This window comes from Lichenostomus cassidix, chromosome 2 (genome assembly GCF_008360975.1).
Source record: "Lichenostomus cassidix isolate B80296 chromosome 2, HeHo_3.0, whole genome shotgun sequence".
NCBI lineage: Eukaryota > Metazoa > Chordata > Aves > Passeriformes > Meliphagidae > Lichenostomus > Lichenostomus cassidix.
In genome coordinates, this window is record NC_139482.1 from 151,736,659 (window position 1) to 151,764,546 (window position 27,888).

Here is a 27,888-nt window from a genome sequence, read left to right on the forward strand (position 1 = left end):
CCGGTAAATACAGCTAAAACGGGATAAAACGTGCTAAACCTGAGGGGCCGGCTGAGTCGCAGCCGGGGGAAGAGCCCCGGGAACCCCCTGGGAACACCGGGAGGTGCTGGATGTGTCATAGAAAGGCGGATTGGGATTACCTGCTGGGAATTGGAGTGAAATGTCCCCATCCCAGTGTCTCTGTCCCCATCCTGTCCCTTCTCTAGCTTCTGTTTGAGAGGCCCCTAATGTCCAAATTTCAATGCAGAGCCAAGACCACACCCCAGCACAGGGAATGGAGCCAAGCTGGGAATGTTCATGTGGAAAGGAGAACATTCCAGGGACACCTCAGAGCTCCTTCCAGTGCCTAAAGGGGCTCCAGGAGAGCTGGAGAAGGACTTTGGACAACGGTCTGGAGTGCCAGGACAACGGGGAATGGCTTCCCACTGCCAGAGGGCAGAGATAGGTGGGATCTTGGGAAGAAATCCTTCCCTGTGAGGGTGGTGAGGCACAGGTTGGAGCAGAACTGGCATCAAGGTGTTCCCACTGTTCTCACATTCCCACTACTCTCACATCCCCACTATGGAAGATAAACAAGAAGGAGGAAAACCCCCATGGAATTCACAGAGCCCCCAAGTTTTTATAAAGGATTTTGGCAGTTTGGGCCACTAAACTTCACCAAGGGCAGGGAATTCCAGGGTTAGAGGAGCTGTTAAATCCATGGATTTATGGGTGGGGGGTGTGTTAAGGAAGTGCTAAGGGGCTGGGATGTGTTGGAATGTCTGGAGCCCAGGCCAGGTGTGCTCTGGAGGGATTGGGAATCAGCAGCTGTGAGGTATTCCCTGAATCCCTCCTCCTCAGTTTCTCTGGAGTTAAGGAATTACGAGCGAGGTTTGGCGCAGAGCGCTCCGACGGGCATCGGCTGCTTTATTGATTTGTCAGCTCGGAACTCGGCACAGCTGGGAATGCAGCAGGGGCTGCAAATGCAGCACAGGCCAGCAGTGCAGCCCCAGCGAGCCAGGAGTGCAGCCTGGGCCAGGAATGCAGCCTGAGGTAAAACCCCAGCGGGATGCAGCCGGCGCGACATCAAAAAACACGAGCGGTGCAAGGCAGGCTTTGCCCACACAGAGCTCCAGCACGGAGTGGAAAATCAGCACAGAGCAGGATGCCAGAGGCAGCTTTCCGTGGCACAAGTGGGAGCAGCAGAAGCAGCACCAGCACGGAGCACTGGCATGGAAACACCAGCACGGTGCAGATCACCAGGACAGCACCCCAGCTGGATTTCCCAGGCAAAGTTTGAGCAGCACAGAGCAGGATGCCAGAGCTGGATTGCCACAGCCTGGCAGGAGCAGCACCAGCACAGAGCAGGATGCCAGAGCCAGTTCCCCACAGCACACCAGGAGCAGCAGGAGCAGCACTGGCACAGAACACCAGCAGGATGCCAGAGCTGGTTTTCCCTGGCACAGCAGGAGCAGCACTGGCACAGAACACCAGCAGGATGCCAGAGCTGGTTTTCCCTGGCACACCAGGAGCAGCAGGAGCAGCACTGGCACAGAACACCAGCACACAGCAGGATGCCAGAGGAAGTTTTCCCTGGCACAGAACACCAGCACACAGCAGGATGCCAGAGGAAGTTTTCCCTGGCACAGAACACCAGCACAGAGCAGGATGCCAGAGGCAGTTTTCCCTGGCACAGAACACCAGCACAGAGCAGGATGCCAGAGCTGGTTTTCCCTGGCACAGCAGGAGCAGCACTGGCATGGAACACCAGCATGGTGCACATCACCAGGACAGCACCAGAACCAGATTCCCCCAGCACAGTCTGAGCAGCAGGAGCAGCACCAGCACAGCACACAGCAGGATGCCAGAGCCAGTTTCCCCTGGCACAGCAGGAGTAGCACCAGCAAAAAGCACTGGCACAGCACAGCGCAGGATGCCAGAGCCAGATTCCTCCAGCATAGCAGGAGCCACACTGGCATGGTGCAGATCACCAGGACAGTGCCAGAGCAGGACACCCCCAATACAGCGGGAGCAGCACCAGCACAGAGCAGGATGGCAGAGGCAGATTCCTCTGGCATGGCAGGAGCAGCACTGGCACAGCAGGAGCAGGATATCACAGCCAGTTTTCCCTGGCACAGCAGGAGCAGCACTGGCACAGCACAGAGCAGGATGCCACAGTTTCCCCGGCACAGCAGGAGCAGAAGGAGCAGCACCAGCACAGAACTCTGTCACAGAGCAGCACAGAGCAGGATGCCAGAGCCAGTTTTCCCTGGCACAGCAGGAGTGGCAGGAGCAGCACTGGCACAGCACACAGCAGGATATCAGAGCCACTTTTCCCTGGCACAGCAGGAGCAGCATCGGCACAGCACAGAGCAGGATATCAGAGCCACTTTTCCCTGGCACAGCAGGAGCAGCATCAGCACAGAAGTCTGTCACAGAGCAGCACAGAGCAGGATGCCAGAGCTAGTTTTCCCTGGCACAGCAGGAGAAGCACCAGCACAGAGCAGGATACCAGAGCCAGTTTTCCCTGGCACGGCAGGAGTGGCAGGAGCAGCACTGGCACAGTACAGAGCAGGATGCACAGCACACAGCAGGATGCCAGAGCCACTTTTCCCTGGCACAGCAGGCGTGGCAGGAGCAGCACTGGCACAGCACACAGCAGGATATCAGAGCCAGTTTCCCTGGCACAGCAGGAGCAGCAGGAGCAGCACCAGCATAGCACACAGCAGGATGCCAAAGGCTGTTTTCCCTGGCACAGCAGGAGCAACACACCACACACAACAACAACCCCCACACAACCAACACCACACACACAGCAGGACAAGCGTTCCTGCAGCAGGAGCAGCACCAGCACAGCACAGAGCAGGATGCCAGAGCCACTTTTCCCTGGCACAGCAGGAGCGGCAGGAGCAGCACCAGCACAGAACTCTGTCACAGAGCAGCACACAGCAGGATGCCAGAGCCAGTTTTCCCTGGCACAGCACAGAGCAGGATGTCAGAGCCACTTTTCCCTGGCACAGCAGGAGCAGCCCTGCATGACTCTTGAACAGAGACAATTCCTATTTGCACTTCTCCCCATGTCAACGACACGTCCCTTCGGCAAAGGGCAGCACTGGGATGGTGATGGTGGCAATTCCCCCTTCTCCAGGATAGGGACTGACATTCCAGCCACTGTGGGAGGAATGGGAGGAAGAGGCACCAGGGCTTCCTCCTGAAGATGTCATGGGATTTTTGGAAGGCTGTAAGAGGAGCTGGGGAATGAGAAGGATTCTGTGGAGCATCAGTGAGGTTCCTGCTGATCCACATGTGTGGATCCAGGTGGTGGGTCAGGTTTTCTGGAATTTCTTCCCAAGCCACATCGTGTCCAGCTCACACAGTCCCAGCTCATCCCAAGGATTGTGAGCACAGGCCGCTCAGTGGAAGCCTCAAACCCGGAGAAATTCAGGATTGACAGTGGAATGTGGCAGATGGGAAGCTACACGAGGGCTTTCCAAGCCTGCTCCTCCCCTCCCCTCGGCAAGGACCATTCCAGATGGCAGAGAGGGAAAAAATAGCTTTGGGACCTGCAGCGAGAAAAGTTGATCATTCCCAGAGGGAAATGGATCCGGCTGGGGGTTCCTGCAGCAGCTTCACAAACCCCACCGGGAAGGGGCTGCCAGGGGGTGCTGCCCACTCCCCCACATCTCCCCTCAGGAGCAGGGAACACGGATCCCAACGTTCCAGGATGTAATTCCCAGTGTCTGCTGAGTCCTCCGCCGGCTGTTGCCTTCCCAGAGCACGGATTGGGCAAACCCCCCTCGGCCCAAGGCTCGGCCAGGTGAGTCCTGCTGCAGTTTGGTGGCTTGGGAGCCCCTGGGGGATCCTCCAGTCCAGCACCTTGATCCCCTGGGAATGGGGACTCCGGTGGGTGCCGAGTGCTCACAGGGCTTGGGAGCGGTGCTTGTGGAAGGCGCTCTCCAGGAACGTGGCCAGCTTTTCACAGTCGTCCTGAAACCCAAATGTGCCAAAAAGTCTCTTTGCTGGGTTATCCCAGACACCTCCAGCCTCCCACAGTGCCAATCCTGAGCCATTCCTGTGCTGGCATTGCTGAGACACCTCCAGTTCTGGGGCAGGTTTGGAGTCCCCAGGTAGAGGACGTGGAGGGGTTGGAGTGTGTCCAGGGAAGGGAATGGAGCTGGGGAAGGTCTGGAGCCTCAGGAGTGGCTGAAGGAGCTGGAGAGGCTCAGCCTGGAGAAAAGGAGGCTCAGGGAGGACTTTCTCACTCTCTACAACTCCCTGACAGGAGGATGCAGCCAGGTCAGGCTCTGCTCCCAGAGAATGAAGGACAGGACAACAGAAAATGACCTCAAGCTGTGCCAGGGGAGGTTGAGGCAGAATATTGAGAAAATTCCTCCTGGAAAGGGCTGTCCAGCCCTGGCACAGCTGCCCTGGGCAGTGGTGGAGTCCCCATCCCTGGAAGTATTTAATAAACATGTGGATGTGGCACTTGGGGGGTGTTGTCAAGGTGATCTTGCATGTTTGTCACAGGTTGGACTCAATAATCTTGGAGGTCTTTCCCAAACTTAATGATTCTATGATTCCTTAAGTAAGGAATCAGCCTCCTTCCCTGGGGGCTCCCCTGGTTCTCCCAGTCAGAATTATTTAAGGTCCAGCTAATTAACCTGGAACAGCTCCTGGAGCAGAGTCTGGAGGGAACAGAACCTCAATCCCTGCCTGTGAGGATTTGGGAACAGCAGGAACTCACCTCGTGGATGAATCCATAATGCACCAACTCTGTGGCCAAATCCTTGGAGTTATCAGCTGCAGAGACAAGGAGAAGGAGAACATGAACATGGATACTGCTTGTGGAGCTCCTGTTCCTGGGAGAGCTGCAGTCATCCACTTGCTGCCCTCCCAACTCTCATTGTATGGGCAGGTGACTCCCTCGTGCCAGAGTCACCAGCAGAGGTTCTAGGTGGGTAAGAGCAGGGACCCCAAGGGAAAAAGAAAGTGAAAAAGGAAATGGGGAAGGGAAAAAGGAAAGGAAAAAGGAAAGGAAAAAGGAAAGGAAAAAGGAAAGGGGAAAGGAAGGGAAGTGAAAGAAAAAGAAGGGAAGGAAAAAAGGAAGGAAAGGGTAAAGGAGCAGGAGAGGAAAGGAAGAGAAAGGGAAAAAGGAAAGGAAAAAGGAAAATAGAAAAGGGAAGGGAAAGGAAAGGAAAAAGGAGAAGGAGGAGGAGAGAAAGGAAAGGAAAAAGGAGAAGGAGGAGGAGAGAAAGGAAAGGAAAAAGGAGAAGGAGGAGGAGAGAAAGGAAGGGAAAGGAAGGGAAGGGAAAGGAAAGGAAAGGAAAGGAAAGGAAAGGAAAGGAAAGGAAAGGAAAGGAAAGGAAAGGAAAGGAAAAAGGAAAAAGGAAAAAGGAAAAAGGAGGAGGAGAGGAAGGAAAGGGAAGGGAAAGGAAGAGGGAAAGGCAGGGAAGCTGGCTGGAAAGATGGAACATCTTTGTCCAATAGAGCCTAACCCCGCCAGGGCTGCAGGATCCCCCAGCATCCACCCCCAGCATTCCCTGCAGGAACCTACTGGGCAGCAGGTCATAGCTGAGCTGTCGGTGCAGTTTGTCCTCCAGGATGAGCAGGAGTGTGAGCTGTGGAGACAGGAGAAACTCTGATCATCCCAGCCCCTCCAACAACACCAGGAGGTGCTGGGAACTGTGGGAATGTGGGAACTCAGGCACTGTGGGAACGTGGGAACTCTTGGAGAGTGCTGGGACTGGGAGCTCTTGGACAGTGCTGATGCCCTGGAGCAATTCCAGCTCCCTCCAAGTGATGGGCTAGAAAAAATGGGAGTCCAAAAGAGTCTGGAAACACCAGGGATGGAGACATCCAGACACTCCAGTGTCCCACAGGGCAGGGGAATTCATGGCTTCTTTGGGAATTCTTTCATTGTACAGGCCAGGAGTGATTTCCTTGGGAACCATGGGAAACCAGCTGAGGCCATTCCCAAATCCCATTCCCAAATCCCATTTTCCAGTCCCATTCCCAGTGCCAGGAGCAGATCAGGATCCAGGTACTCACGTGCCACTGGCTCTTGTCCTCATTCAGCTCCATGTTGCACTGCATCTGCACCACCTGGAAAAGCCCAGCTCAGGATCAGCCTGGACATGACCCCTCTGGCTCCAAGCAGGACTTTGCAATTCCAGCTGAAACCCCAGAATTCCTCTCCCAGCTCTCAGCAGGGCCATGGCTGACAGGAGAGGTGTCCTTACAGCAGGGATGGAGACCAACGGAGGAGCTGTCCCCACCTGGATCTGGCCTTACCTTCCTGGTCTCCACATCAAAGGGCTCTGGTGTTGGAGTCTTGGCTTTCTGAGGGTCCTCCTGGGGCTGGGAGAGAGCACGTGGGAGGGCGTGGGGTCTGGAGACGGCGAAGTTCATCAAGGGATAAATCCCATTCCTGGCACAGACACAGAGGGGATGGAATCAATGTCACAGAGAGCTGATTCTGTCCCCTGCAGCCTGGCAGAGCTGGCTCTGGAAGGAGCAGGGATGAGCAGCTCCCTGAGCCTGGGGAATGAGGAACCAAACAGCTGGAGGATATTCCCATTTGTCCATCCTGGGGAGCTGAGGCAGAGCTGGGAGCTCCAACCCACCTGACATCCTCCAGGAACTTGTCCAGCTCGAGGAAGGAAACTTCTGAATACCTGGGCAGGGAACAGGATGGGAGGGTTCAGGGGGTGAAGGGCTGCTTCCCACAGCACCAGCATCTCCAGGCTGGATGCTGTGGAATCTTCCTCATCCTCACCTCCACTGTGCCCCAGGCCGACCCTCCCTGCGGATCTCAGCCATCACCATGTTCAGGTCCAGCTCCTTGATCTTCTCCTCCACCACGTTCTCTGGCATCAGATCTGGGGTAGAGGGACAGGGGATGTGTGAGACTGGGGGTCCTGCAGGGTGGGGAAGCTCCAGGGAAGGGATGGGAGCCACTGCCTCTCTCCCCAGGCTCTGCACATGGAATCACAAGATAATTTGGGTGGGAAGGACCTTAAATCCCATCTAGTCTCACTCCAGGGAAATATTCCCCTATCCCAGGTTGCTCCTGGTTGTCCAATCTGGCCTGGAAGACTTTCAGGGATGGGGCAGCCACAGCTTCTCTGGGCAACCTGTGGCTAGCACAGACTTTTCCCATGAGAATTCTTTTTCTCTTCTTCTTGTATTTTATAAACAAAGAAACTTTGGATGTTTGTTGAAACAGTTTCTTAAAATATGGACAGTTCAGGCCTGGCCAATCAGGCCTAGAGGGAGGCTTCGAACTGACCAATCTGGGTGACCTTTGAAAAGTCTATATAAGTTGGAATTAAATAAAAAAAGCTTCTTCTTGATGCCACACTTTGAACCTGGATCTTCTTTCTCTGCTAGCGGCTCAACAACGACAGGCAACCTGTGCCAGAGCCTCACCACCCTCCCAGCCAGGAATTCCTTCCCAATATCCCATCTAACCCTGTCCTCTGGGAAGGAAAAACCCTGTCCTCTGGTGGGAAACCATTCCCCCTTGCCTTGTCCCTCCAGGCCCTTTTCCAAAATCCCTCTCCAGCTTTCCTGGAGCCCCTTGAAGCACTGAAAGAAGCTCTAAGGTCTCCTTGGACCTTTCTCTTCTCCAGGCTGAACATTCCCAGCTCTCCCAGCCTGCCTCCTTGGGTGAAGATGATCCTGGGGGTCTGGGTGGTCCCAGGCACTCACACTGGTGGTTGATGAAGCAATGGGCTGCCAGCAGCTTCAGGGAATGGACCTCGAAGAGCACCCGGTGGAAGAGGAGGTTGTGGGCTGTTGGGCGCTTGTCTGGGTTCAGGGTCAGGCAGGACAGGATGAACTCCTGGGATCAGAGCAGGAGAACAAGCTGGAGCAGAGCTGGAGCAGAGCTGGAGCAGAGCAGGACATTCCCCTGCTCCTCTCATTTCACACAGAGAATCATGGAATCATTGAGGCTGGAAGAGTTCCCTGACCATCAAGTCCACCGTGTGCTCAATCCCCACCTTGTCACCACCCCAAAGCACTGAGTGTCCTCAAGTCACTCCTTTGACACCTCCAGGGATGGAGAATCCACCACCTCCCTGGGCAGCTCCTTCCAATGCCTGACCACGCTTTCCCTGAAGAAATTCCTCCTGATGTCCAATTTGAACCTCCCCTGGTTGTTTCCTCTTGTTCCCTGAGAACAGAACCCAAATCCTCCCTCGGCTGTACCCTCCTGTCAGGGAGTTGTGGAGAGCAAAAATGTCCCCCCTGAGCCTCCTTTTCTCACTGCTGAGCTCCCTCAGCTTCTCCTGGAGCTCCAAACCCTTCCCTGGACACACTCCAGCACCCACATGTCCTTAGCTGGGGACCCCAAAAAGCACAGGGGTCACTGCCCTAAGTTTGGGGTCACGCTGTTTGTTAAACAATTTCCTGGGAAACAGATCCAAGGGGCTCTTTCTGTATCAGGCAGCAGAATTCTGGGTGGGCAGAGCTGGGAAGGAGGTCTCCACTGGCCCAGCAGGAGAAGGGGCAGGAAAAGGATCAGCCCTGAGAGCAGGAATGTGGTGGTGGGAGTGGGGAAAGGGCAGGATGAGCAGTGGGATCCAAGGATCTGCCAATGCCCTGCAGAGGAGACTTCCTGGGACTCCTGAAACGTGCGAAATGTGGGATCTGAGGGGCAGGATTTCCTGTGGGATGCCTGGAGGAATTCTGCGATCAAACAAGGGAATTTGGGGAATGTACAAACTCATTATTATGGCATGTTTTGGAGGCTGCCAAAGGAAGAGGAAGGGGGTTGAGGTGGGTCAGGGCAGATGGAAGAGGATCAAAAGTTCTGGGTATTCCATGCCTTCTTCTGTCTGATCCCAAATCCCAATTAACCCCCAAACTGTCCTGTCTCCTTATCAAACTGTTTTCCCAAGTATTTATGGGGATTTGCACCCAGGAGGGATGCAGGTTGGGATTTGCACTGAGGAGGGAAAGATGAAGGATGGGATTTGTACCCAGGAGGGATGCAGAATGGGATTTACACTAAGGAGGAAGAGATGCAGGATGGGATTTACATTGAGGAGGGAAAGATGAAGGATGGGATTTACATTGAAAAGGGAAAGATGAAGGATAGGATTTGCACCCAGGAGGGATGCAGGATGGGATTTACATCCAGGAGGGATGTAGGACATGGATTTACCCCCAGGAGGGATGTAAGAAAGACATGGATTTACCCCCGGGAAGGATGCAGGATGGGATTTACACTGAGGAGGGAAAGATGAAGGATGGGATTTACGTCCAGGAGGGATGCAGGATGGGATTTACATGGAGGAGGGAGAGATGCAGGATGGGATTTGCACTGAGGAGGGAGAGATGAAGGATGGGATTTGCACCTAGGAGAGATGCAGGGTGGAATTTACATGGAGGAGGGAAAGATGAAGGATGGGATTTGCACCCAGGAGGGATACAGGATGGGATTTACACTGAGGAAGGAGAGATGAAGGATGGGATTTACATCCAGGAGGGATGCAGGATGGGATTTACAATGAGGAAGGAGACATAAAGGATGGGATTTACACTAAGGAGGGAGAGATGAAGGATGGGATTTGCACCTAGGAGGGATGCAGGATGGGATTTACATGGAGGAGGGAGAGATACAGGATGGGATTTACATCCAGGAGGGATGTAGGACATGGATTTACCCCCAGGAGGGATGTAGAACATGGATTTACCCCCAGGAAGGATGCAGGATGGGATTTACACTGAGGAAGGAGAGATGAAGGACGGGATTTACATCCAGGAGGGATGCAGGATGGGATTTGCACCCAGGAGAGATGCAGGGTGGGATTTACATGGAGGAGGGAAAGATGCAGGATGGGATTTATGTCCAGGAGGGATGCAGGATGGAATTTACACTGAGGAGGAAGAGATGCAGGATGGGATTTGCACCCAGGAGGGCTGCAGAGTGGGATTTGTACCCAGGAGGGATGCAGGATGGGATTTACACTGAGGAGGGAAAGATGAAGGATGGGATTTGCACCTAGGAGGGATGCAGGATGGCATTTACATTGAGGAAGGATGCAGGATGGGATTTACACTGAGGAGGGAGAGATGAAGGATGGGATTTACACAGGATGGGATTTACCCCCAGGAGGGATGTAGGACATGGATTTACCCCCAGGAGGGATGTAGGACATGGATTTACCCCCAGGAAGGATGTAGGACATGGATTTACCCCCAGGAAGGATGTAGGACATGGATTTACCCCCAGGAAGGATGTAGGACATGGATTTACCCCCAGGAAGGATGTAGGACATGGATTTACCCCCAGCAGGCTCCTCCAGCTGCACTCACCCTCATGTTGGGATCATCCAGGGAATGCCTGGCCCTCATGATGGCTTCCTCTGACACCCGCGTGTCCCCGTTGGTCTGGATCTCCAGCACGGCCATCTGGGAGCAGAAGAGTGGCCAGTCCATAGGGAAAGGGACAAGGGACAAGGGACACCCCCAGACAAGGGACAGGATCCCCCCATTCCCAGGGGTTTGTCCCATTCCACACCTCCAGCGCGCACATCCCGAAGGAGAAGATATCCACGGCCGTCCCGTCTGCCTTCTCTGGAAAACAGACCAGGAGACATCAGGATGGAGCCTCAGGAGCTCCCCATGTCCCCCATTCCCCCCATCCCAGCCCCTACTCACGGCCATACTCCGGAGGGAAGAAGTGGAGGTTCCTCAGCTCTTCCCGCTCGATCCTGATGGGGCTGCGGAGATCATCCGGGAGGGCTGTGGGGTGAGATGGGGTCTGTGGGTGCTCTGAGGGGTCTGTGGGTGCCCTGAGGGGGTCAGGGGGTGGTCTTTGGGGACGAGGGGGTGGTCTGTGGGTGCCTCTGCCCACCCTGGGCACAACCCATCCCAGGAGATCTCTCCACTCCCACCCAGGAGCAGCAATTCCAGGAGGGATGAAGGTTCCTCCCTCTCCACAGAGCCCAGGATCATCCCCTGTGCCTGATAATCCACTGGTGGGGGCTCAGGGGTGACAGGGGTGTCCCCAGGGCAGGGGACACGCTGGGAGGTCACTCACCATTGGCAAACACCCGGTGCCAAACTGCCAGATGGAGCCAGACGTTGGGAAGGCAGGAGAGGGCAGAGGAGAAGAACGGGTGACGCCAAGGTTGGCACCCCAAAAAGGGACCCCACGATTTTTGGGGCTCCTGCCTGGCTAGGACCCCCCCCCACAACCTGCAGGACCCTTGTCCCTTCCTCCTGCCAAACCCCTTGGACCCCTCAGACCTCTTGGATCCCTCAGACACCCCAGACCCCCTTGGACACCTCAGATCCCTCAAACCCCCCAGATCCCTCAGATGCCCTTGGATCCCTCAGAACCCTTGGATTCCATGGACTCCTCAGGCCCTCTTGGATCCCTCAGACCCCCCTGGACCCCTCAGATCCCTCGGACCCCTCAGACCCCCTTCGATCCCTCAGAACCCATGGACCCCTCAGATCCCTCAAACCCCCCGGACCTCCTTGGATTCCATGGACCCCTTGGACCCTCCAGACCCTCTTGGACCCCTCAAACCCTGCTGGATTCCTCAGACCCCATGAACCCCTCAGATCCCTGGGACCCCCCTGGACCCCCTTGGACCCCTCAGACCCCCTTGGATCCCCCAGACCCTTTGTACCTCATGGACTCCTCAAATCCCTCAGATGCCCAGACCCCCTTGGATCCCTCAGGACCCTTGAACCCCCCTGGACCCCCTTGGACCATCACCAAACCCCTCGGACCCCCCAGACCCTCTTGGATCCCTCAGATCCCCTTGGATCCTTCAAACCCCTGGACCCATGGACCCCTCAGACCCCTCAGACCCCCCTGACCCCCTTGGATCCCTCAGACCCCCATGGACCCCTCTGACCCCCTCGACCCCCAGGACCCCTCAGACCTCCCCAGAACCCCTTGGATCTCTCAGACCCCTTGGACCCAATGGACCTCTCAGATCCCTCAGACCCCCCAGACCCCTTGGACCCCCTCAGACCCCCTTGAACCCCTCAGATCCTTCAAACCCTGACCTCTTGGACCCTCGTGGATCCCTCAGATCCTAAACCCCCATGGACCCCCTTGTACCCCTCAGACCCCCCAGACCCCCTCAGACCCCCAGGCTCCCCCAAACCCCCAGGCCCCCTCGACCCCCCAGGCCCCCTCAGACCCCCCAGACCAGGCCGGCGCTGCCCCACCAGAGCCGATCTTGATGAGCCCGTTGTGCTGGATGAAGATGGTGTCGCTGGTGAGGTTGCCGTGGATGATGGGGGGCTCACAGGAGTGCAGGAAGCTGGGGGGGCACAGGGGTGTCCCGAGCACAGCCTGCACCCCCCAGGACCCCACGGGGCAGGGCAGGGAGCCAGGGAAGCCTCACCTGAGAGCTGAGAGGATCTGGGTGCACCAGCGCTTCCAGGCCTAGGGCAGGGACAGAGCAGGGACAGAGCTCCATGAGCCAAAACACAGTGACATTCCCAGTGACAGGGACATCCTGCTGTGCCCTGCTGATGATCAGGGTCCTTCCCACCCACTCCCAGTGACAGGGACATCCTGCTGTGCCTTGCTGATGATCAGGGTCCTTCCCCCCCATTCCCAGTGACAGGGACATCCTGCTATGCCCTGCTGATGATCAGGGTCCTTCCCACCCACTCCCAGCGACAGGGACATCCTGCTATGCCCAGCTGAGGCTCAGTGATGTGTCCCACATTGTCCCACATAGTGCCCTGTCCCCTGTTCAAAGGACTCCAGCAAAGGGCTCAACGCTGCAGGAGAGGTGGGAGGAACTTTGGACATGGGATGGAGTGACAGGACAAGTGGGAAGGGTTTCTCACACCCAGAGAGCAGGGTTGGATGGGATTTTGGGAAGAAATCTTTCCCTGGGAGGGTGGGGAGGGCCTGGCACAGGCTGTCCAGAGAAGCTGTGGCTGCCCCTGGATCCCTGGAAGTGACCAAGGCCAGGCTGGACGGGACTTGGAGCAACCTGGGATAGGGAAAGGTCGCCCATGGCAAGCTCTGGATTATCCCACAGGTCACTCACACCAGCCCTGGCCAGTGGCTTTGCAGTCCCTTGAACCCCCTGGGCAGGGTGGGGACACGCAGAGCACCCCAGGCAGTGTCACCCACTGCGGCCACTTGGGGCCAGCAGAATCCAATTTGGGCTCTCCTGAGGTCCAGCAAGGTCCCCGTGTGACCCAGGAAACAGCAACTCCCACCTGCTCTGCCCTGTAGGGTCCCAGAGACCCTCCCTGGAAGGGACAAGGACACAGAGCCACTCCTGTGATGCTCCCAGAACTCACCCTGGCATTCATGGCCTTGTGGTTCTTCTTGGTTTTCTTCAGGAACTGCTTGAGGCTCCCCGAGGACACATATTCCGTGATGAAGATGACCTGGCAGGGGAGAGGAGGTCAGCTCCTCCCAGCCTGGACCCTCATGGAGAAGGGTGAGGAGCAAAACTGGGATCCCCACCTGCTCCCCAAACCCCTTACCCTCGCCTTGGAGTCCTTCACGTCCAGCCAGTACTTGTGGAGCTTCACGATGTTGGGGTGATCCACCAGCACCAGCTGCTCAAACATGGTCTTGATCTTCTCCTGGGGGCACAACAGAGCACAGGTGAGGTGGTGGGTCCTGGCATGGGGCAGGACAGGTGAGGTGGAAGGTCCTCTTGGACACCCCAGACCCCCTCAGACCCCCTGGACCTTGGGCAGGGCACCCCAAGAGCTGGGGATGTCACCTCCTCAGACCCCTGGAGGACTCTGGAGCTGCTTTTTGCAGCAGAAAATGAGGAAATCCCAGTGCCAGAGGGCAGGAAGCCATCCTGCCAGGCTGTGCACCACCCAGGGAGGTGTGTGGGGGTCTCAGGGTCTCACCTCATGTGCTTTGAAGGCTTTTTTGTCAGTGAAAAGCAGCTCGTTCCACACCACCTCCACACCCTCCTCGGTGTCCATGGCCAGGAAGGTGCTCTGGATGCCAGGCATGTTCCCCTGGTTCACCTGGGGGAAAGGGGAGGTTTGAGGGATGAATTTTGGGGGGACAGGGGTGGTCTGGGGGAGGATGGCATCACCTCCTCCGCAGGCAACTCATGAAACAAAATCCATTTTCTTTTCTTTTTGGTTCATCCCAACCTAATCAGCCAGACCTTACTGGTTTTTCTGACTGGTTTATTACCCACAGACCTCTGGGAATTCAGAGATTTTCTGGCCACATGAACCCTCATTGCAGCTTTGGTAGGTAAATCATGACAATAGAAATCACCTCCATGTCACTGAATGTCATTTCCAGAATGATTGACACTTCCCAGCGTAAGCACATAAATAAATAAATAAAAAATAATAAATAAATCAGCCTGAAACATGATTCCTGCTCAGGAAGAGCAGAGTCTCCACGCTGTTACAACAATCCCTGCCACGGCAACATGGCACTGTCTTAAAAATTAAGCTTTTTTTGGACTTCAGGTCCCTGAAGTGGCCCTGGAGGAGGAAAAGGGGAAATTCAGAGGAAAAAGGAGATTGTTCTGCTGCTGCCAGGGCAGCTATGTGGTGTCCTGATGCCAGGGCTTGGGGCTCAGCTGGAAAAAATATAACTTTAAAAATTTTATTTTATTTCTCTAGTTAAGCTCAGTTGGACTTTGCCTTGGGGAAAGGAATTTTTTGAAGATTTTTGGGAGATGTAGCATCACTCTACAGAGATGGGCTTAACATATCAACCAGGGATAGCCCAAAAGATAGCCAGAAAGATAAAAAACCATCAACAGGACAGCAGTGGTCACCTACAAACTCGCCTCTGGCAGAGTTGGAGACATCTAGTCCAGAAAAGACTGATAAGAAAATAAAAAAATGACCTAATTAACATCAGAGGCAAAGAAATTCAGATCCAACAGGAAACCGAATACTGGGAGCTGCTCAACTCTGGACCAATAAACTTCGAAACAATCCATCTTTTATGAGTTTCGACTGCACAAAGTTTGAGAGAAAATCCTGTAAAAACACGCACGTTTGGAATATTTCCCTTGGCACATCCTGGCCAGAAAATAAAGCAACGCCTGGTTCTCTATTACGTCAAATACAACATTAGGGGGTTTTTTATTTTCTCCCCGATTTTTGGTGACAATCTTGCTGCCCAGGCTCGGGGCAGCCATGAGCTCTCAGCACCCCCAGCTCATTAGCAGGGGAGTTCATGGCCCAATTCCTGCTGCAGCCACACAAAAGCACCTCTGTTCCTTGTTCTCCCCGGCACAGGCTCCGCGTGCTCCGCGCTAAGCTCAGCACGGACGGCCAAGGCACTCAGCCACAGCCTTCCCAGTGATCCCAGTGATCCCAGTGCACACCAGCACGAGCCTGGAGGGTCCTCCCCACCTCCAAACAAGCCGCTTTCTGATCCCGAGCGCGCTCAGGGTTCGGGGCAGCGGATCTGCCAGGATCTGGGAGGCCCTGAAACGTGATGGGGAGGAACCTTCCCCGCTCTGTGTGGACACAGACGTGCTCTGTCTTGCGCTGAGAGAACAAAGCTGATCCCCACCAGCTGCTCCCGCGCCGAGCTCTGGCTCGGCCTCCATAAATAAATAAACGCGGCGTTTTCCACGCAGCCTGACTGGGACAAAAGGCAGTCGGGTCTCCGCGGTTATCCCGCGCGGTTATACCGCGTGGTTATCCGCTATTCCCGGCAGCTCCGTGGTGAGCACTGCTGGAACCAGGCTGGGAGAGCTCCTGCTGCCAGAAAACGCTCTGAGCGGTCGCTGGGGACGGGGCAGGGCAGGTTTACCAAAGATCAGGTTGAAGCTTCCAATAAATCGCTGCCTTCTGAGCTTTTCTCGTCAACGAGGGTTGAGACTGGCATGGGAATGCTCAGAGATGAGGCTCTGGGAGAGCAGCTGGTGGATGGGGCTGGAAATAATGGGAGAGGAGTTTTTGCTCCCATGGCAGGGGTATCTGTAAGGTCCATTTTCACCCAAATAATTCCATGATTCTCCACTCACTGTGTGCATCAATTATCTCACTGCTTGGGCCACCACAATATTCAGCACTGGGAAAGTCTGGGATTTGCATGCCTGGAAAACCTCTCTTTAGGATAAATCCCAGCCTGGCCTGTCCACCCCAGTGTCCCAGGAGCTGGGTGACGGGGAGGGCTGTGTCCCATTCCTGCACCCGTGCCCCTCCCAAACCTCGTGCCCCCTGTCCCTGACCGAAGCTGTGCCCTGCCGTCCCCAGCTGTGGCCCCAGGCAGGGCAGGGGTGGCTGTTGCAACACAGAAACCGTTTCAGAAAACATGGGAAGGGAAAAAAAAACGAGCAGAGAGGGCTGAGGCCTCAGTCAGGGACACCTGAGATCCCCAAGGGACAGGGAAAGGGAGTGGCAGTGCAAGCAGAGCCTGTAGGACCCTGGGGATAAAGGGTCACTGACCCACCCTGTGCCCTTACTGTGGCCCGGGTGAGTGGCTGTCACACCCCTCTCCTGAGTGGGAAACACTCCAGACTCCCAGCTCTTGCTTCAGAGGTCACATTCAACACCAGAAGGGCCACCACCAGCCCATCTGTCCCCAGGGAGGCGACCAGGACCACCAGCAGTCCCTTTGTCCCCGTAGAGGGGACTGTGACCAGCAGTAACCCTGAGCAATGACAGCTCCACCTGTCCCTCAGCTGGCAGGAGCTGTCCCCACGGCAGGAGCACTCAGGGCTGGGACAGGAGGGCTGGGGACACCCGTGGCACCCACAGCAGAGCAGCTCAGCCCTGCAGCGCCAGACAAACCTGTTCTGTCCGAGCGATCCTGTTACACAACCAGCAGGTGAAGGGAAGGCACGAGATGGAAAATATTTTGATTCCAGTGAAGCATTTGATGTTGTCTCTCACAAACCCACTAATTCAGCCTGACTGAGGGCAGGGAGGCACAGGGTGAGCTCTGCCACCAGCACAGCCGTGGTGCCACAGGGAGGTACTGGTGACCAGTTCCATCCTGGAGCCGGGAAGAAGGAGCAGAGCTGAGGGCAGAAAGCAGCAGGGCTGCTCAGTCAACCAGGGAAATCACCCCAGTGCCCAGCTGTGCTCCGGGCTTGGGAGAGCAGGCAGGGAAACTGAGTCAGGGACAAGGCAGTGGGATGGGCAGCAGCAGAGCTGCCCCACCCAGGGCAGGAGGAGCACCCACAGCACCCAGCCTTTTTTTCCCAGGAACTCTTCTTGTCACAGAATCATCAAAGTCCAGGATGGTGTGGGTGGGAAGGAACCTTAAAGCTCATCTCCTTCTACCCCCTGCCACAGACAGGGACACCTTCCTGTATCCCAGGCTGCTCCAAACCATCCAACCTGGCCTTGGACACTTCCAGGGATCCAGGGACAGCCACAGCTTCTCTAGGAATTCCACTGCAGCACCTCTTCACCCTCACAGGGAGGAATTCCTTCCCAACATCCCATCTGACCCTTCCCTCTGCCAGTGGGAAGCCACTGTCCATTCCTAGGAAACTCCTGCTTGGCAGCTGCAGCAGCACAGGGATAATCCCTGTGTAATCCCAGTGGACAGGGATCCTGCCTCTCCCAGCAGGATCTTGAGCAGGACTCCTCGGGAACGCAGCTGGAGGGTAGGAGGGTTGGGTGGGAGGGTTGGAAGCTTTTCCTTCCCTCCATGCCCACGGCTGCCCTTCCCTCCTGGCCAGCAGCTGCTGGAGCAAACACTGTGATCCCTGTTCTCTGGCCACTGCTGCAGGAAAGGGACAGAGGAGTATTTTTCCACTCTCCAGACCAGAGCCAGGAGAAATCCTGCACGGGGCAGTACCAGGGTTGCTATTTCCTGGGAGAAGCTGTTCCCTGTGCACGCCTGCAGCCTGAAGCAATGTTTGTTTTACCCCCCCAGGCCCTGCAGGGCCCCTGGAGGTGACACAAATGTGGGGTCACCCTCAGCCCAGCACTGCCCAGCCCTGCGAGGTGAGACAAGCCTGGTGTCACCCCAGCCCAGCAGCCTCACCCAGGAAATGGGGCTGGGCAGTGGCACAGGGATCTGCAGGATCCAGGAGGAAAGGGAAAAGATCCCAGTGCCACCCCACACTGGGAGAGTGGAGCCTGGAGGGGTTGAGGTGGATGGTGGGAGCAGGAGGTTCCAAAAGAGAGGATGAGCAGGTGGTATCTCATCCCTGGGCATCCTGTATCCCATCCCTGTGGGCATGCAGTGCCCCATCCTGCAGGCTTTCTGTGCCAAATCCCACAGGCTTTCTGGACCTCATCCCATGGTTATGCTGTGCCTTATTCCATGGGATTCCTGTGACCAATCCCATAGGACACCCACCCACACACCCACCCCACCCCCCAACCCAACACCCACCCAACCAAACCCAACCACCCACCCACAACCCACCACCCCCCAACCACCACCCACCCAATTTCTGGACCTCATCCCATGGTTATGCTGTGCCCCATCCCATGGGCTTCCTGTGTCCAATTCCCTGGGATTCCTGTGCCCCATCCCATGGTTATGCTGTGCCTTATTCCATGGGATTCCTGTGCCTCATCCTGTGGTTATGCCATGCCCCATCCCATGGTTATGCTGTGCCCCATACCATAGGCTTCCTGTGCCCAATCCCATAGGATTTCTGGACCTCATCCCACGGTTATGCTCTGCCCCATCCCATGGGCTTCCTGTGCCACATCCCATGGGATTCCTGTGCCAAATCCCACAGGCTTTCTGGACCTCATCCCATGGTTATGCTGTGCCCCATCCCACCCCCCAACCCAAACCACCCACCCAACCCCCACCCACCCCCAACCCACCCCCCACCCAACCCACCAACCCCCACCCACAACCCCACCCAACCCCCACCCACCCCCACCCCACCCCACACCCACCCCCCAACCCAACCCACCACCCCCCCAACCCAACCACCACCCAACCCACACCCACCCAACCCACCCAAACCACCCACCCAACACCCCACCCCCCCAAACCCACACCACCCACCCAACCCCCACCCACCCCCCCAACCCAACACCCACCCAACCCACACCCACCCCCAACCCACCCCCCACCAACCCACCAACCCCCACCACAACCCCACCCAACCCCCACCCACCCCAAACCCACACCACCCACCCACCCCCCACCCACCCCCCAACCCACCCCCCACCCACCACCCAACCCAAACCACCCACCCACACCCACACCCCCCCCAACCCACACCACCACCCACACCCCCCACCCACCCCCCACCCCACCCCAAACCCACACCACCCACCCACAACCCCCACCCACCCCAACCCAACCCACACCAACCCACCAACCCCCACCCACAACCCAACCCAACCCCAACCCAAACACCCACCCAACACCCAACCCACCCACCCAACCCAACCCCCCACCCAACACCCCACCACCCCCAAACCCAACCCACCCAACCCCACCCAACTTCCAGTGCCCAATCCCATAGGCTTTCTGGACCTCATCCCATGGTTATGCTGTGTCCCATCCCACAGGTTTCCTGTGCCCAATCCCATAGGCATTCCGTGGTTATGCTGTGCCCCATCCCATGGGAATGCTGTACTCCCTCCCAGCCCGTGCCATAACCCACAGGCACCCAGTGCCCACCAGTCCAACCCAGTGACAAAAACCCAGGCTGACTTTGCAGTGCTCCAGCCAGACTGTGCTGGATGAGCATCCAGGCCCAGTGGGAAGCAGCAGGCAGCAGCCTCTGCAGGCTGGGCAGGAGCAGTGACCAGCAGGAATCAGCCCAGCTCAGAGGACTTTGGTCTGATTTCCCTGGTTTTGCCCTGTTAACCAACTGAGCCATCAGCAGAGCAGCTCCAGGAAAACCAAAGAAACCCTTGGTGATCAGTCTGTGATCCCTGCAGGAAGCTCAGCCGTGGGTTTGCCATCCAACTGCTCAGCAAAGAGCCAATCCACAGCACTCCAGCAGCTTCATCCCTCTTGGAGCACAGCCTGGGACACCCCCTGGTCCCAGCAGTGGAATACAAAATCCTCTGGGACCGGAGAGGTCTCTGATTACAGCAGAGGAAAAGCAGGAAGGAACCGAGGGGCACAGAGAGGGCTCGAGCCTGCAGGACTTGGCTGCAACATCTGGGCACTGCAAACAAAACCAACCCCCTGGGAAGGCGAGGGAAAGGGCCAAAAAAACTTGGATAAAGACAGGAAAGGGAAGAACACGGGGCAAATGCCAGTAATTGTAACGCTTCAGGTGGGGGGGAGTGCAGAGGGAACCTTCTGGGAGCTGAGGAGCAGCATCTGTTTGGGAGATTGAGGGGAAATGCAGAATATGGATGGGATAAAGGAGCTGCAACCAGGAATTCCCGTGTACAACAGGGATGGGATAAAGGAGCTGCAACCAGGAATTCCTGTGCAGCACAGGAATGAGATAAAGGAGATGCATCCAGGAATTCCTGGGCACAATAGGAATTGGATAAAGGCAATCCCAAGCATAATAGGGAATGGGATAAAGGAGCTGCAACCAGGAATTCCTTGCAGAATATGGATGGGAAAAAGGAGGTGCAACCAGGCATTCCTGTGCAGCACAGGAATGGAATAAAGGAGTTGCAATCAGAAATTTCTGTGCAGCACAGGAATGGAATAAAGGAGCTGCAACCAGGCATTCCCAAGCATAATAGGGAATGGGAAAAAGGAGCTGCAACCAGGAATTCCTGTGCACAACAGGGATGGGATAAAGGCACTGCAACGAGGCATTATTTGCAGAATATGGATGGGATAAAGGAGCTGCAACCAGGAATTCCTGTGTAGCACAGGAATGGGATAAAAGGGCTGCTACCAGGCAATCCCAAGCATAACAGGGAATGGGATAAAGCAGCTGCAAGCAGGCATTCCTTGCAGAATATGGATGGGATAAAGAAGCTGCAACCAGGAATTCCTGTGTGGAACAGGGATGGGAAAAAGGAGCTGCAACCAGGCATTCCTGCATACAATAGGGATGGGATTAAGGAGTTGCAACAAGGAATTTCCGTGCACAATATGGATGGGATAAAGGAGCTGCAGCCAGGAATTCCTGTGCACAACAGGAATGGGATAAAAGGGCTGCAGCCAGGAATTCCTGTGTACAACAGGGATGGGATAAAGGAGCTGCAACCAGAAATTCCTGTGCACAATATGGATGGGATAAAGAATCTGCAACCAGGAATTCCTGTGCAGCATAGGAATTGGATAAAGGAGCTGCAACCAGGCAATCCCAAGCATAATAGGGAATGGGATAAAGGAGCTGCAGCCAGGAATTCAACAAAAAAACCAACCACACCCAACAAAAAAAACAACAACCACAATGGGATAAAGAGCTGCACCAGGAATTCCTGTGCAACAGGAATGGGATAAAGGCTGCACCAGGATCCGAAAAGGGATGGGATAAAGGAGCTGCACCAGAATTCCGTGCACAATAGATGGGATAAAACTGCAACCAGGAATTCCTTGAAATATGGATGGGAATATGGATGGCATAAAGAATCTGCAACCAGGAATTCCTGCGTACAATAGGGATGGGATAAAGGAGCTGCAACCAGGCAATCCCAAGCATAATAGGGAATGGGATAAAGGAGCTGCAACCAGGAATTCCCGTGCACAACAGGGATGGGAAAAAGGAGCTGCAACCAGACATTCCTTGCAGAATACGGACGGGAATAAGGAGCATGTTCCTGCATGAAAAACCACAAGCTCCTGCACTGAAGCCTCACGGCGGGCTGACGTCAGCTCCCTCCCCAGCAGCGAGAACAAGGCACAGGATTGTTGTGGCCGGCTAAGATCCCGAAGGATTAAAGGCTCCGTGAAATGGAGAACGTGGCACGGGCAGAGCAGCCCCAAGGCACCATCCAGAACAGGCCCTGCACCGCCTACGAGCTCGGAGGGTGATGGGGAGGACTCTAAATCTGGCACAGCCAAGGCTTGTTCCTTGCCAGACCCCCGGAGCACGTGCTGGGGACAGAACTCCGCTGGCTGCTTCCTGCAATTTTTATCTACCGGTGAGTTTTCCAGTAGAATTCAATTTTCCTCTCGGTTTATTCTCGGTTAGAAGCCTCTAGGGTGACCCAAAAGGCCTGTTTAGAGCACAGGGTGAAGCGTTCACTGTCCTAAAGTCTTGGATATTAACCCTGAAGTCTTAGATATAAGCCAAAATTCTTGGATATTAACCCTAAATTCTTGGATATTGTCCCTCAAGTCTTGGATATTAGCAAAAATTCTTGGATATGAACCCCAAATTCTTGGATATTGTCCCTCAAGTCTTGGATATTATTCCTAAAGTCTTAGATATAAGCCAAAATTCTTGGATATTCACCCTAACTTATTGGATATTATTCCTAAAGTCTTGGATATTAGCCAAAATTCTTGGATATGAACCCCAAATTCTTGGATATTATCCCTAAATTCTTGGATATTCACCCTAACTTCTTGGATGTTATCCCTAAAGTCTTGGATATTAGCCAAAATTCTTGGATATGAACCCTAAATTCTTGGATATGAACCCTAAATTCTTGGATATTCACCCTAAATCAAAAACCCAAACAAACCCAAACAACACCCAAATCATTGGATATTAACCCTAAATTCTTTGATATTACCCTAAATTCTTGGATATTAACCCAAAAGTCCCAGAAGTTCCCCTGCAAGAGTTCAGCTTAGCTCAGCACAATCAGCCCAAACTCACCCTGCAAAGTTCACCCGCAAGCAAACGAAAGCCGCAGAAGGAAAAAGAAGCAGGAACAAAAGAAATGGCAGGAAAAGAAGGAGCCAAGTCCTCCAGCTGATCCTCCCTGCGCTGGAAAAGCTCCTCACACTCCGAGCCCAGATCCCTGGGGATGGCTGGCAACAAAGCAGCTTTTTAAAAATAACCCCGTGGCAGATAATGCATAGTTGGAGCTTTCCCAACTCATCCACCACGGATGATCCTGCTGCCAACTGCAAACCTCATTAATGCCTAAAAATGGGAACCCCCTGCACCTCACGGGATTCCAGCGCTTAACACTGTTTTTCCATGTTTTGTTTTCGTTTTCGAAACTGTGGGAACCTACAGCAGCACCCCAAAAACCTCCCCCTCTTGCTGACTTTTTTAAATATCGCTTTATTTCCTAAAAATTCCGCTTCAGCGCTTTTTTTTTTTTTTTCTCTGCGTTTCTTCTCTTGTTTCCCTCCTTCCCTCCTTTCTTTCATCCTGCTGGGTGAGTTAAAGCTCATGGTTCGGATTGGAGAATCCCAGGATGGTGATTCTTCAAGAATCTTCAAGACCCCCAGTGACATGAGCAGGGACACCTCCCACTGGACCAGGTTGCTCCACACCCCATTCAATCCAGCCTGGAAAACTTTCAGGGATGGAGGAAGCTTCTCTGGGCAACCTGTGCCTCTCCACCTTCACAGGGAAGGATTTCTTCCTAAAAATCCCATTTAATTTTGCCCTCTGGCAGTGGGAAGCCATTCCCCGTGTCCTGTCACTCCAGGTCTTTGTCCCAAGTTCCTCTCCAGCTCTCCTGGAGACCCTTTAGACACTGGAAGGAGCTCTGAGGTCTCCTTGGATCCTTCCTTTCTCCAGACTGGACATTCCCAGCTCTCCCAGCTCCTGCAGGTGAGGTCTCACCTGAGTGGGGCAGAAGGGGAGAATCCCCCCTTCCCCTGCTGCCCACACTGGTGGATCAAAGGGTTTTGGGATCCCAGTGCATATGGCCAGAGCAAATCCAGCTTTCCCAGCACCCCCAGGTCCTTCTCCCCATGGATTCTCTCCAGCCAGTCCCCAGTCCAAGTGCAGGACGTGCCTTGCTGGACTTCACGAGGTTCACTCTGTCCTCCCCAGACCATCCAGGCCCCTCTGGATGCTCCATCCCTTCCAGAACTGAAATCCAAGGGTGCTCCAAAACAAATCCCATATTAGAAGCAGCAGCAGAATTATGAGAGAGAGGCAACTGCAGGGTTGCTCAGAGGAATAAATTATAGGAACAACTCCAAAGTTCTGTCTGTGAACCACAGCTGAGCTTTGCCACACCACTCTCATCCCAAGGGAAAAGCCCTCAGGAACCCAAAGCACGCTGGGCTGAGGGCATTTCCACAGGGAGCACAATGGGCAGAACTGAGAGGTGGGAATGACTGGGAGAGATGAGGGGGAGGATGTGGAAATCGTGGTCTGAACCCGAAAAATGTGACAGATGATCGTGGTGGGACCAGCATTTGTGAGCAGCAAATACTTGCTGGTCATAACCCTCCCTTTTCCAGGCAGATTGAGGGTTTGGGAACACAAACCAACAGGGATAAACCAGACTGATCCCAGCACGAGGCTCAGCCACAACCCCAGCTCAGACCAGCAAAGGTGCAAAACTTTCCACAAACGCAGAAAACTGAGTTTCTTCTCCCTTCTGCTTATACTCCCCAGGGTGGGTGGGAAAAGCAAATGAGTTCATCAAAGCAAGGCTGAAAGATCCCTGGTGTTCCCACATGGAAAATTTTGTGCCAGCAGCAGTTCACAAACAACAGGAGAGCACTGAGAGGGGCAGGACAGGGCTGGGCTGGGGATGTGACACTGCAGGGGACACAGTGCTGCTTCTCCTCACACCTCATCCAAGCGTTTCTATTCCCTGAACTGCTCGTGACAACCTGTGACTTCACATCCCTGAGGAATAAATAATCATAAATAGGCAGAGGAGGTCGGGAAGGGAGATGGTTTATTCCTGGGGGGGGGCAGAGCAGGTTCAGCACAGCCCTGTGTGTGTGAAAACAAGGTGTAGTCCTTGAGTCCACATCATTATTGTACATCAATCTTAATGTATTGTGCATTGTCAATCAGCCTACAGAACTGTGGAATCGTGGAATGGTTCAGGTTGGAAAAGCCTTTCAGCCCAGTGAGTCAATCCAGCACTGCCAAGGCCACCACAAACCCACATCCCCAAGGATCTTAAATCTCCCCAGGGGTTGGGATTCCACCACTGCCCTGGGCAGCCTGGGCTGGACAACCCTTTCCAGGAGGAATTTTCTCAATATCCAACCCACACCTCCCCTAGCACAGCTCTGCAGGTCCCACACAGGGCTTGTCTCTTCTGACCAAACCAGATTAGCAAAATAAATAATTACAGCAGACCTGCAGGAGAGTGAGGGGAGCTCCCTATGGGTACAAATTCCAGGAGTGCTGAGGGCAGTGAGAGGAGAGCAGCTCGACAGCACTCAGCTCCTTCCTGCACGTCACGAAGCATCTGTGAATTTGCACAGACGCAGCTCTTCCACAAAACTTCCTCCTCTTGGCAATCAAGGAGCCTTCCTGCCACTCCAGCCCTCCTGGAACAGCTGTCCTGCCCTTGGAAAGGCCAACCCACCCTTGCCACTGCTCCAGCTGGAAAATCCCAGTGGATGGAGAGAGACAGAAACCCAAAGTACCTGCGTGGAGATGGCACTGGGGGGTTTCCACTTCTCCCACACCCTCACAGGAGGATGAACCCCCCCGGGCCAAATCCATGCATGGCAGCACCACTCCAGAAAGCTCCTGCACAAAATTCATGTTGAAATCCTCATAATTAAACGTCGTTGTTTGGCCAGAACAGACGGAAGGAATTTTCCTAACATCCCACCAGACCTCCCCTAGCACAGCTGGAGGACATTTCCTCTTGTCCTGTCCCTCATTCTCTGGGAGCAGAGTCTGATCCCCACCTGTCAGGGAGTTGTGGAGAGCCAGAAGGTTCCTCCTGAGCCTTTTCTCCTGGCTGAACCCCCCCAGCTCTCTCATCCACTCCTGTTCCTCCAAACTCTTCCCAGTTCCACTCCTGTCTCTGAAAATCCTCCAGTTCCTCGATGTCCTTCTTTTTATGAGCGAAAGGGTCAGGGTTAGGCACCCTGGTGTGGGGAAGGCGTCTGCCAGAGAGGGGGAGGGAGCAGGAATGGGGAGGGAAGGGGAATGTGTGGGTGTGGAAGCACCTGGCAGCACCGAGGGACAGAGTGGCAGGTGCTGATGGCGCTGGCTGGCAGGAGCAGCTTATCAGACAGGAGCAGCTTATCAAGATCTCAGCAAAGCCCAGGCTGGGAATTCAGGCTGGGAGATGCAGCCGCAGGCAAAGCTAAATGCTGGGGTTGGGTACTTAACAGGGGAGAGGGGAGATAACGGGAAGATAAAGAGTTTGGCCTTGGATGGGCCTTTTCCCCTTCAAGCACAGTGCCTGTGACGTGTCTCTGTCCCACCCCTGCCTGGGGTCACCCACCGATTCTGGTCCCCATTCCTGGGTGCCCTGACAGAGGCAGGGTGACTCCAGCCCCATTTTTGTGGAGATGGTCCTGATGCTTCTCTGGCCTAGGAAGATCAGCTGAAGCAAACCAACCCCTGCTCTGGAGAGGAGGAATCGGGTTGTCCAGCCCTGGGGGTGAGCTGTGAGGGTCACCCCACTACTGACCCAGCAAGCCCCCATCCCCGCAGCAGCTCCAAGCCATCACCTCGGGGTCACCATCCTGTCACCTGTGTCGCTGTCACCGGGCACAGCTCAAGGGTTTTCTCAGACCGGCAAAAACCTCCGGGACCCTCCGGCAGCCCTGCAGGATGGCTGTAGGCAGAACGGGCATCTGAGCTCCGAGCTGCGGGACGTGCCGGGGACTGCTCCGGTGCCCCGGGCACTGCCCGGCTCTCCCCACCGGGGCACGGCGAGCCCATCTTCCAGGGCTCCCCAGAGGGGCACGATGAGCCCCAATTCCTGCTCCACACACCCCAGCCCAGGGCACGGTGAAACCTCGCTCCTTGCTCCTCACCAGCAGCCGCACCGGGGCTCGATGAGCTCGGCTCCTCACACCAGGGCATGGCCAGCCCGGTCTGCACGGACCTGGGCATAGCGAGCCCGGTTCCCGCACCGGCACAATCCGCACCGGGCTCCTCGCACCGGCACACCCCACACCGAGCTCCCCGCACCGGCACACCCCACACCGAGCTCCCCGCACCGGCACACCCCACACCGGGCTCCCCGCACCGGCACAATCCGCACCGGGCTCCCCGCACCGGGCTCTCCGCACCGGCACGCCCCGCACCGGCACACCCCGCACCGGCACACCCCGCACCGGGCACCCCGCACCGGCACACTCCGCACCGGGCTCCCCGCACCGGGCTCCCCGCACCGGGCTCCCCGCACCGGCACAACCCGCACCGAGGCGAGGCGAGCCCGGCTTTCCACACCGCCACGCCAAGCACTGTAGCATGGCGAGCCCGGCTTTCCACACCGGCACACCCCGAGCCGGGGCACGACCGAGCCCGGCTCCCCGCACCGGCTCTCCGTTCCTCCGGCCGCCCCCGGCGACTCGCCCTCCATCGCCGTGCCCTGCGGCCACTCCGGCCCCGCGATGGGCGAGGGGTCGCGTTGAGCGCCTCGCACAGCCCGGAGCCCCGCAGGGCCCGGCGGCGGCGTCTCCATCCACATCCCGCGGCATCCACATCCCGATCTGCCGGCGTCTCCCTGCCCGGCATTCCCATGGCCGCCCTCCGGCATTCCCGTCCCGCCGCGCTCGGCTCCCACCTGCTCGCGGCGCTTCTGCCAGCGGCCGCAGGGACTCTCCTCCAGCACCTCGCTCTCCTCCTCGCTCTCCTCCTCCTTCTCCTGCGCCAGCCGCGCGTCCGGCTCCGGGACCGCCATCCCCGCCGCGAACCGCGCTGTGCGAGCTGTGCCGAGCTGTGCCGAGCTGTGCTGAGCTGCGCCGAGCCCAGCTGGGCTGAGCTGTGCCGAAATGTGCCGAGCCGAGCCGCTCTAGTCCGATCCGATCCGCTCTGATCCGACCCGAGCCGCTCCGATCCGAGCCGAGCCGAGCCGAGCCGAACAGAACCGAACGGAACCCAAGGGAACGCAACGAGCCGCACCGATCCCGGCGGCACCGCACCGATCCGCACCGCCTCGAGCCCCGCCGCGCTCTGCCGGTGCCGCGCTGGGCTGGCTCGGTCTCGTCCCGCCCCGCTCCGGACGTGCGGCCGCGCACGCCCCGCCCCACCG

At 56.0% G+C, this 27,888-nt stretch overlaps 1 protein-coding gene and 1 long non-coding RNA gene across 6 annotated transcripts; both read right to left on the reverse strand.

Moving 5' to 3' along the window:
* Positions 1-871: 871 nt before the first annotated feature.
* On the reverse strand, positions 872-2,651 carry LOC146442625 (uncharacterized). The gene is made up of 2 exons (XR_014850318.1): positions 2,562-2,651; positions 872-2,316 (listed from the first exon to the last, which is right to left on the reverse strand). It is a non-coding gene; the product is annotated as an uncharacterized LOC146442625 (long non-coding RNA).
* An 892-nt stretch (positions 2,652-3,543) lies between these two features.
* On the reverse strand, positions 3,544-27,851 carry NRBP2 (nuclear receptor binding protein 2). Of its 5 annotated transcripts, none has more exons than XM_085053829.1 (18): positions 27,421-27,851; positions 13,846-13,968; positions 13,465-13,566; positions 13,276-13,365; positions 12,357-12,397; positions 12,178-12,272; positions 11,030-11,053; positions 10,648-10,731; positions 10,508-10,563; positions 10,303-10,398; positions 7,690-7,822; positions 6,755-6,857; positions 6,603-6,653; positions 6,271-6,406; positions 6,028-6,081; positions 5,475-5,597; positions 4,724-4,779; positions 3,544-3,966 (listed from the first exon to the last, which is right to left on the reverse strand). In XM_085053829.1, exons 1-18 carry the CDS (start codon positions 27,535-27,537, stop codon positions 3,669-3,671), a joined length of 1,782 nt encoding a protein of 593 aa, XP_084909955.1. In that variant the 5' UTR covers positions 27,538-27,851; the 3' UTR covers positions 3,544-3,668. The 5 variants fall into 5 exon arrangements, with proteins under 5 accessions (XP_084909955.1, XP_084909953.1, XP_084909956.1 ...); XM_085053827.1 differs by lacking the exon at positions 27,421-27,851 and adding an exon at positions 26,379-27,413; XM_085053830.1 differs by lacking the exon at positions 27,421-27,851 and adding an exon at positions 16,720-17,826.
* Positions 27,852-27,888: the final 37 nt, after the last annotated feature.

Excerpts from the sequence above, each read along its gene's own strand:
- NRBP2 (XM_085053827.1), bottom strand. The coding sequence starts at position 27,377 with ATGGGAATGCCGGGCAGGGAGACGCCGGCAGATCGGGATGTGGATGCC. Across the intron at positions 13,366-13,464 it reads TGAAGGACTCCAAGGCGAGG|GTCATCTTCATCACGGAATA; the intron begins GTAAGGGGTTTG and ends CTCCCCTGCCAG. Across the intron at positions 6,082-6,270 it reads TTGATGTGGAGACCAGGAAG|GTGGTGCAGATGCAGTGCAA; the intron begins GTAAGGCCAGAT and ends GGGCTTTTCCAG.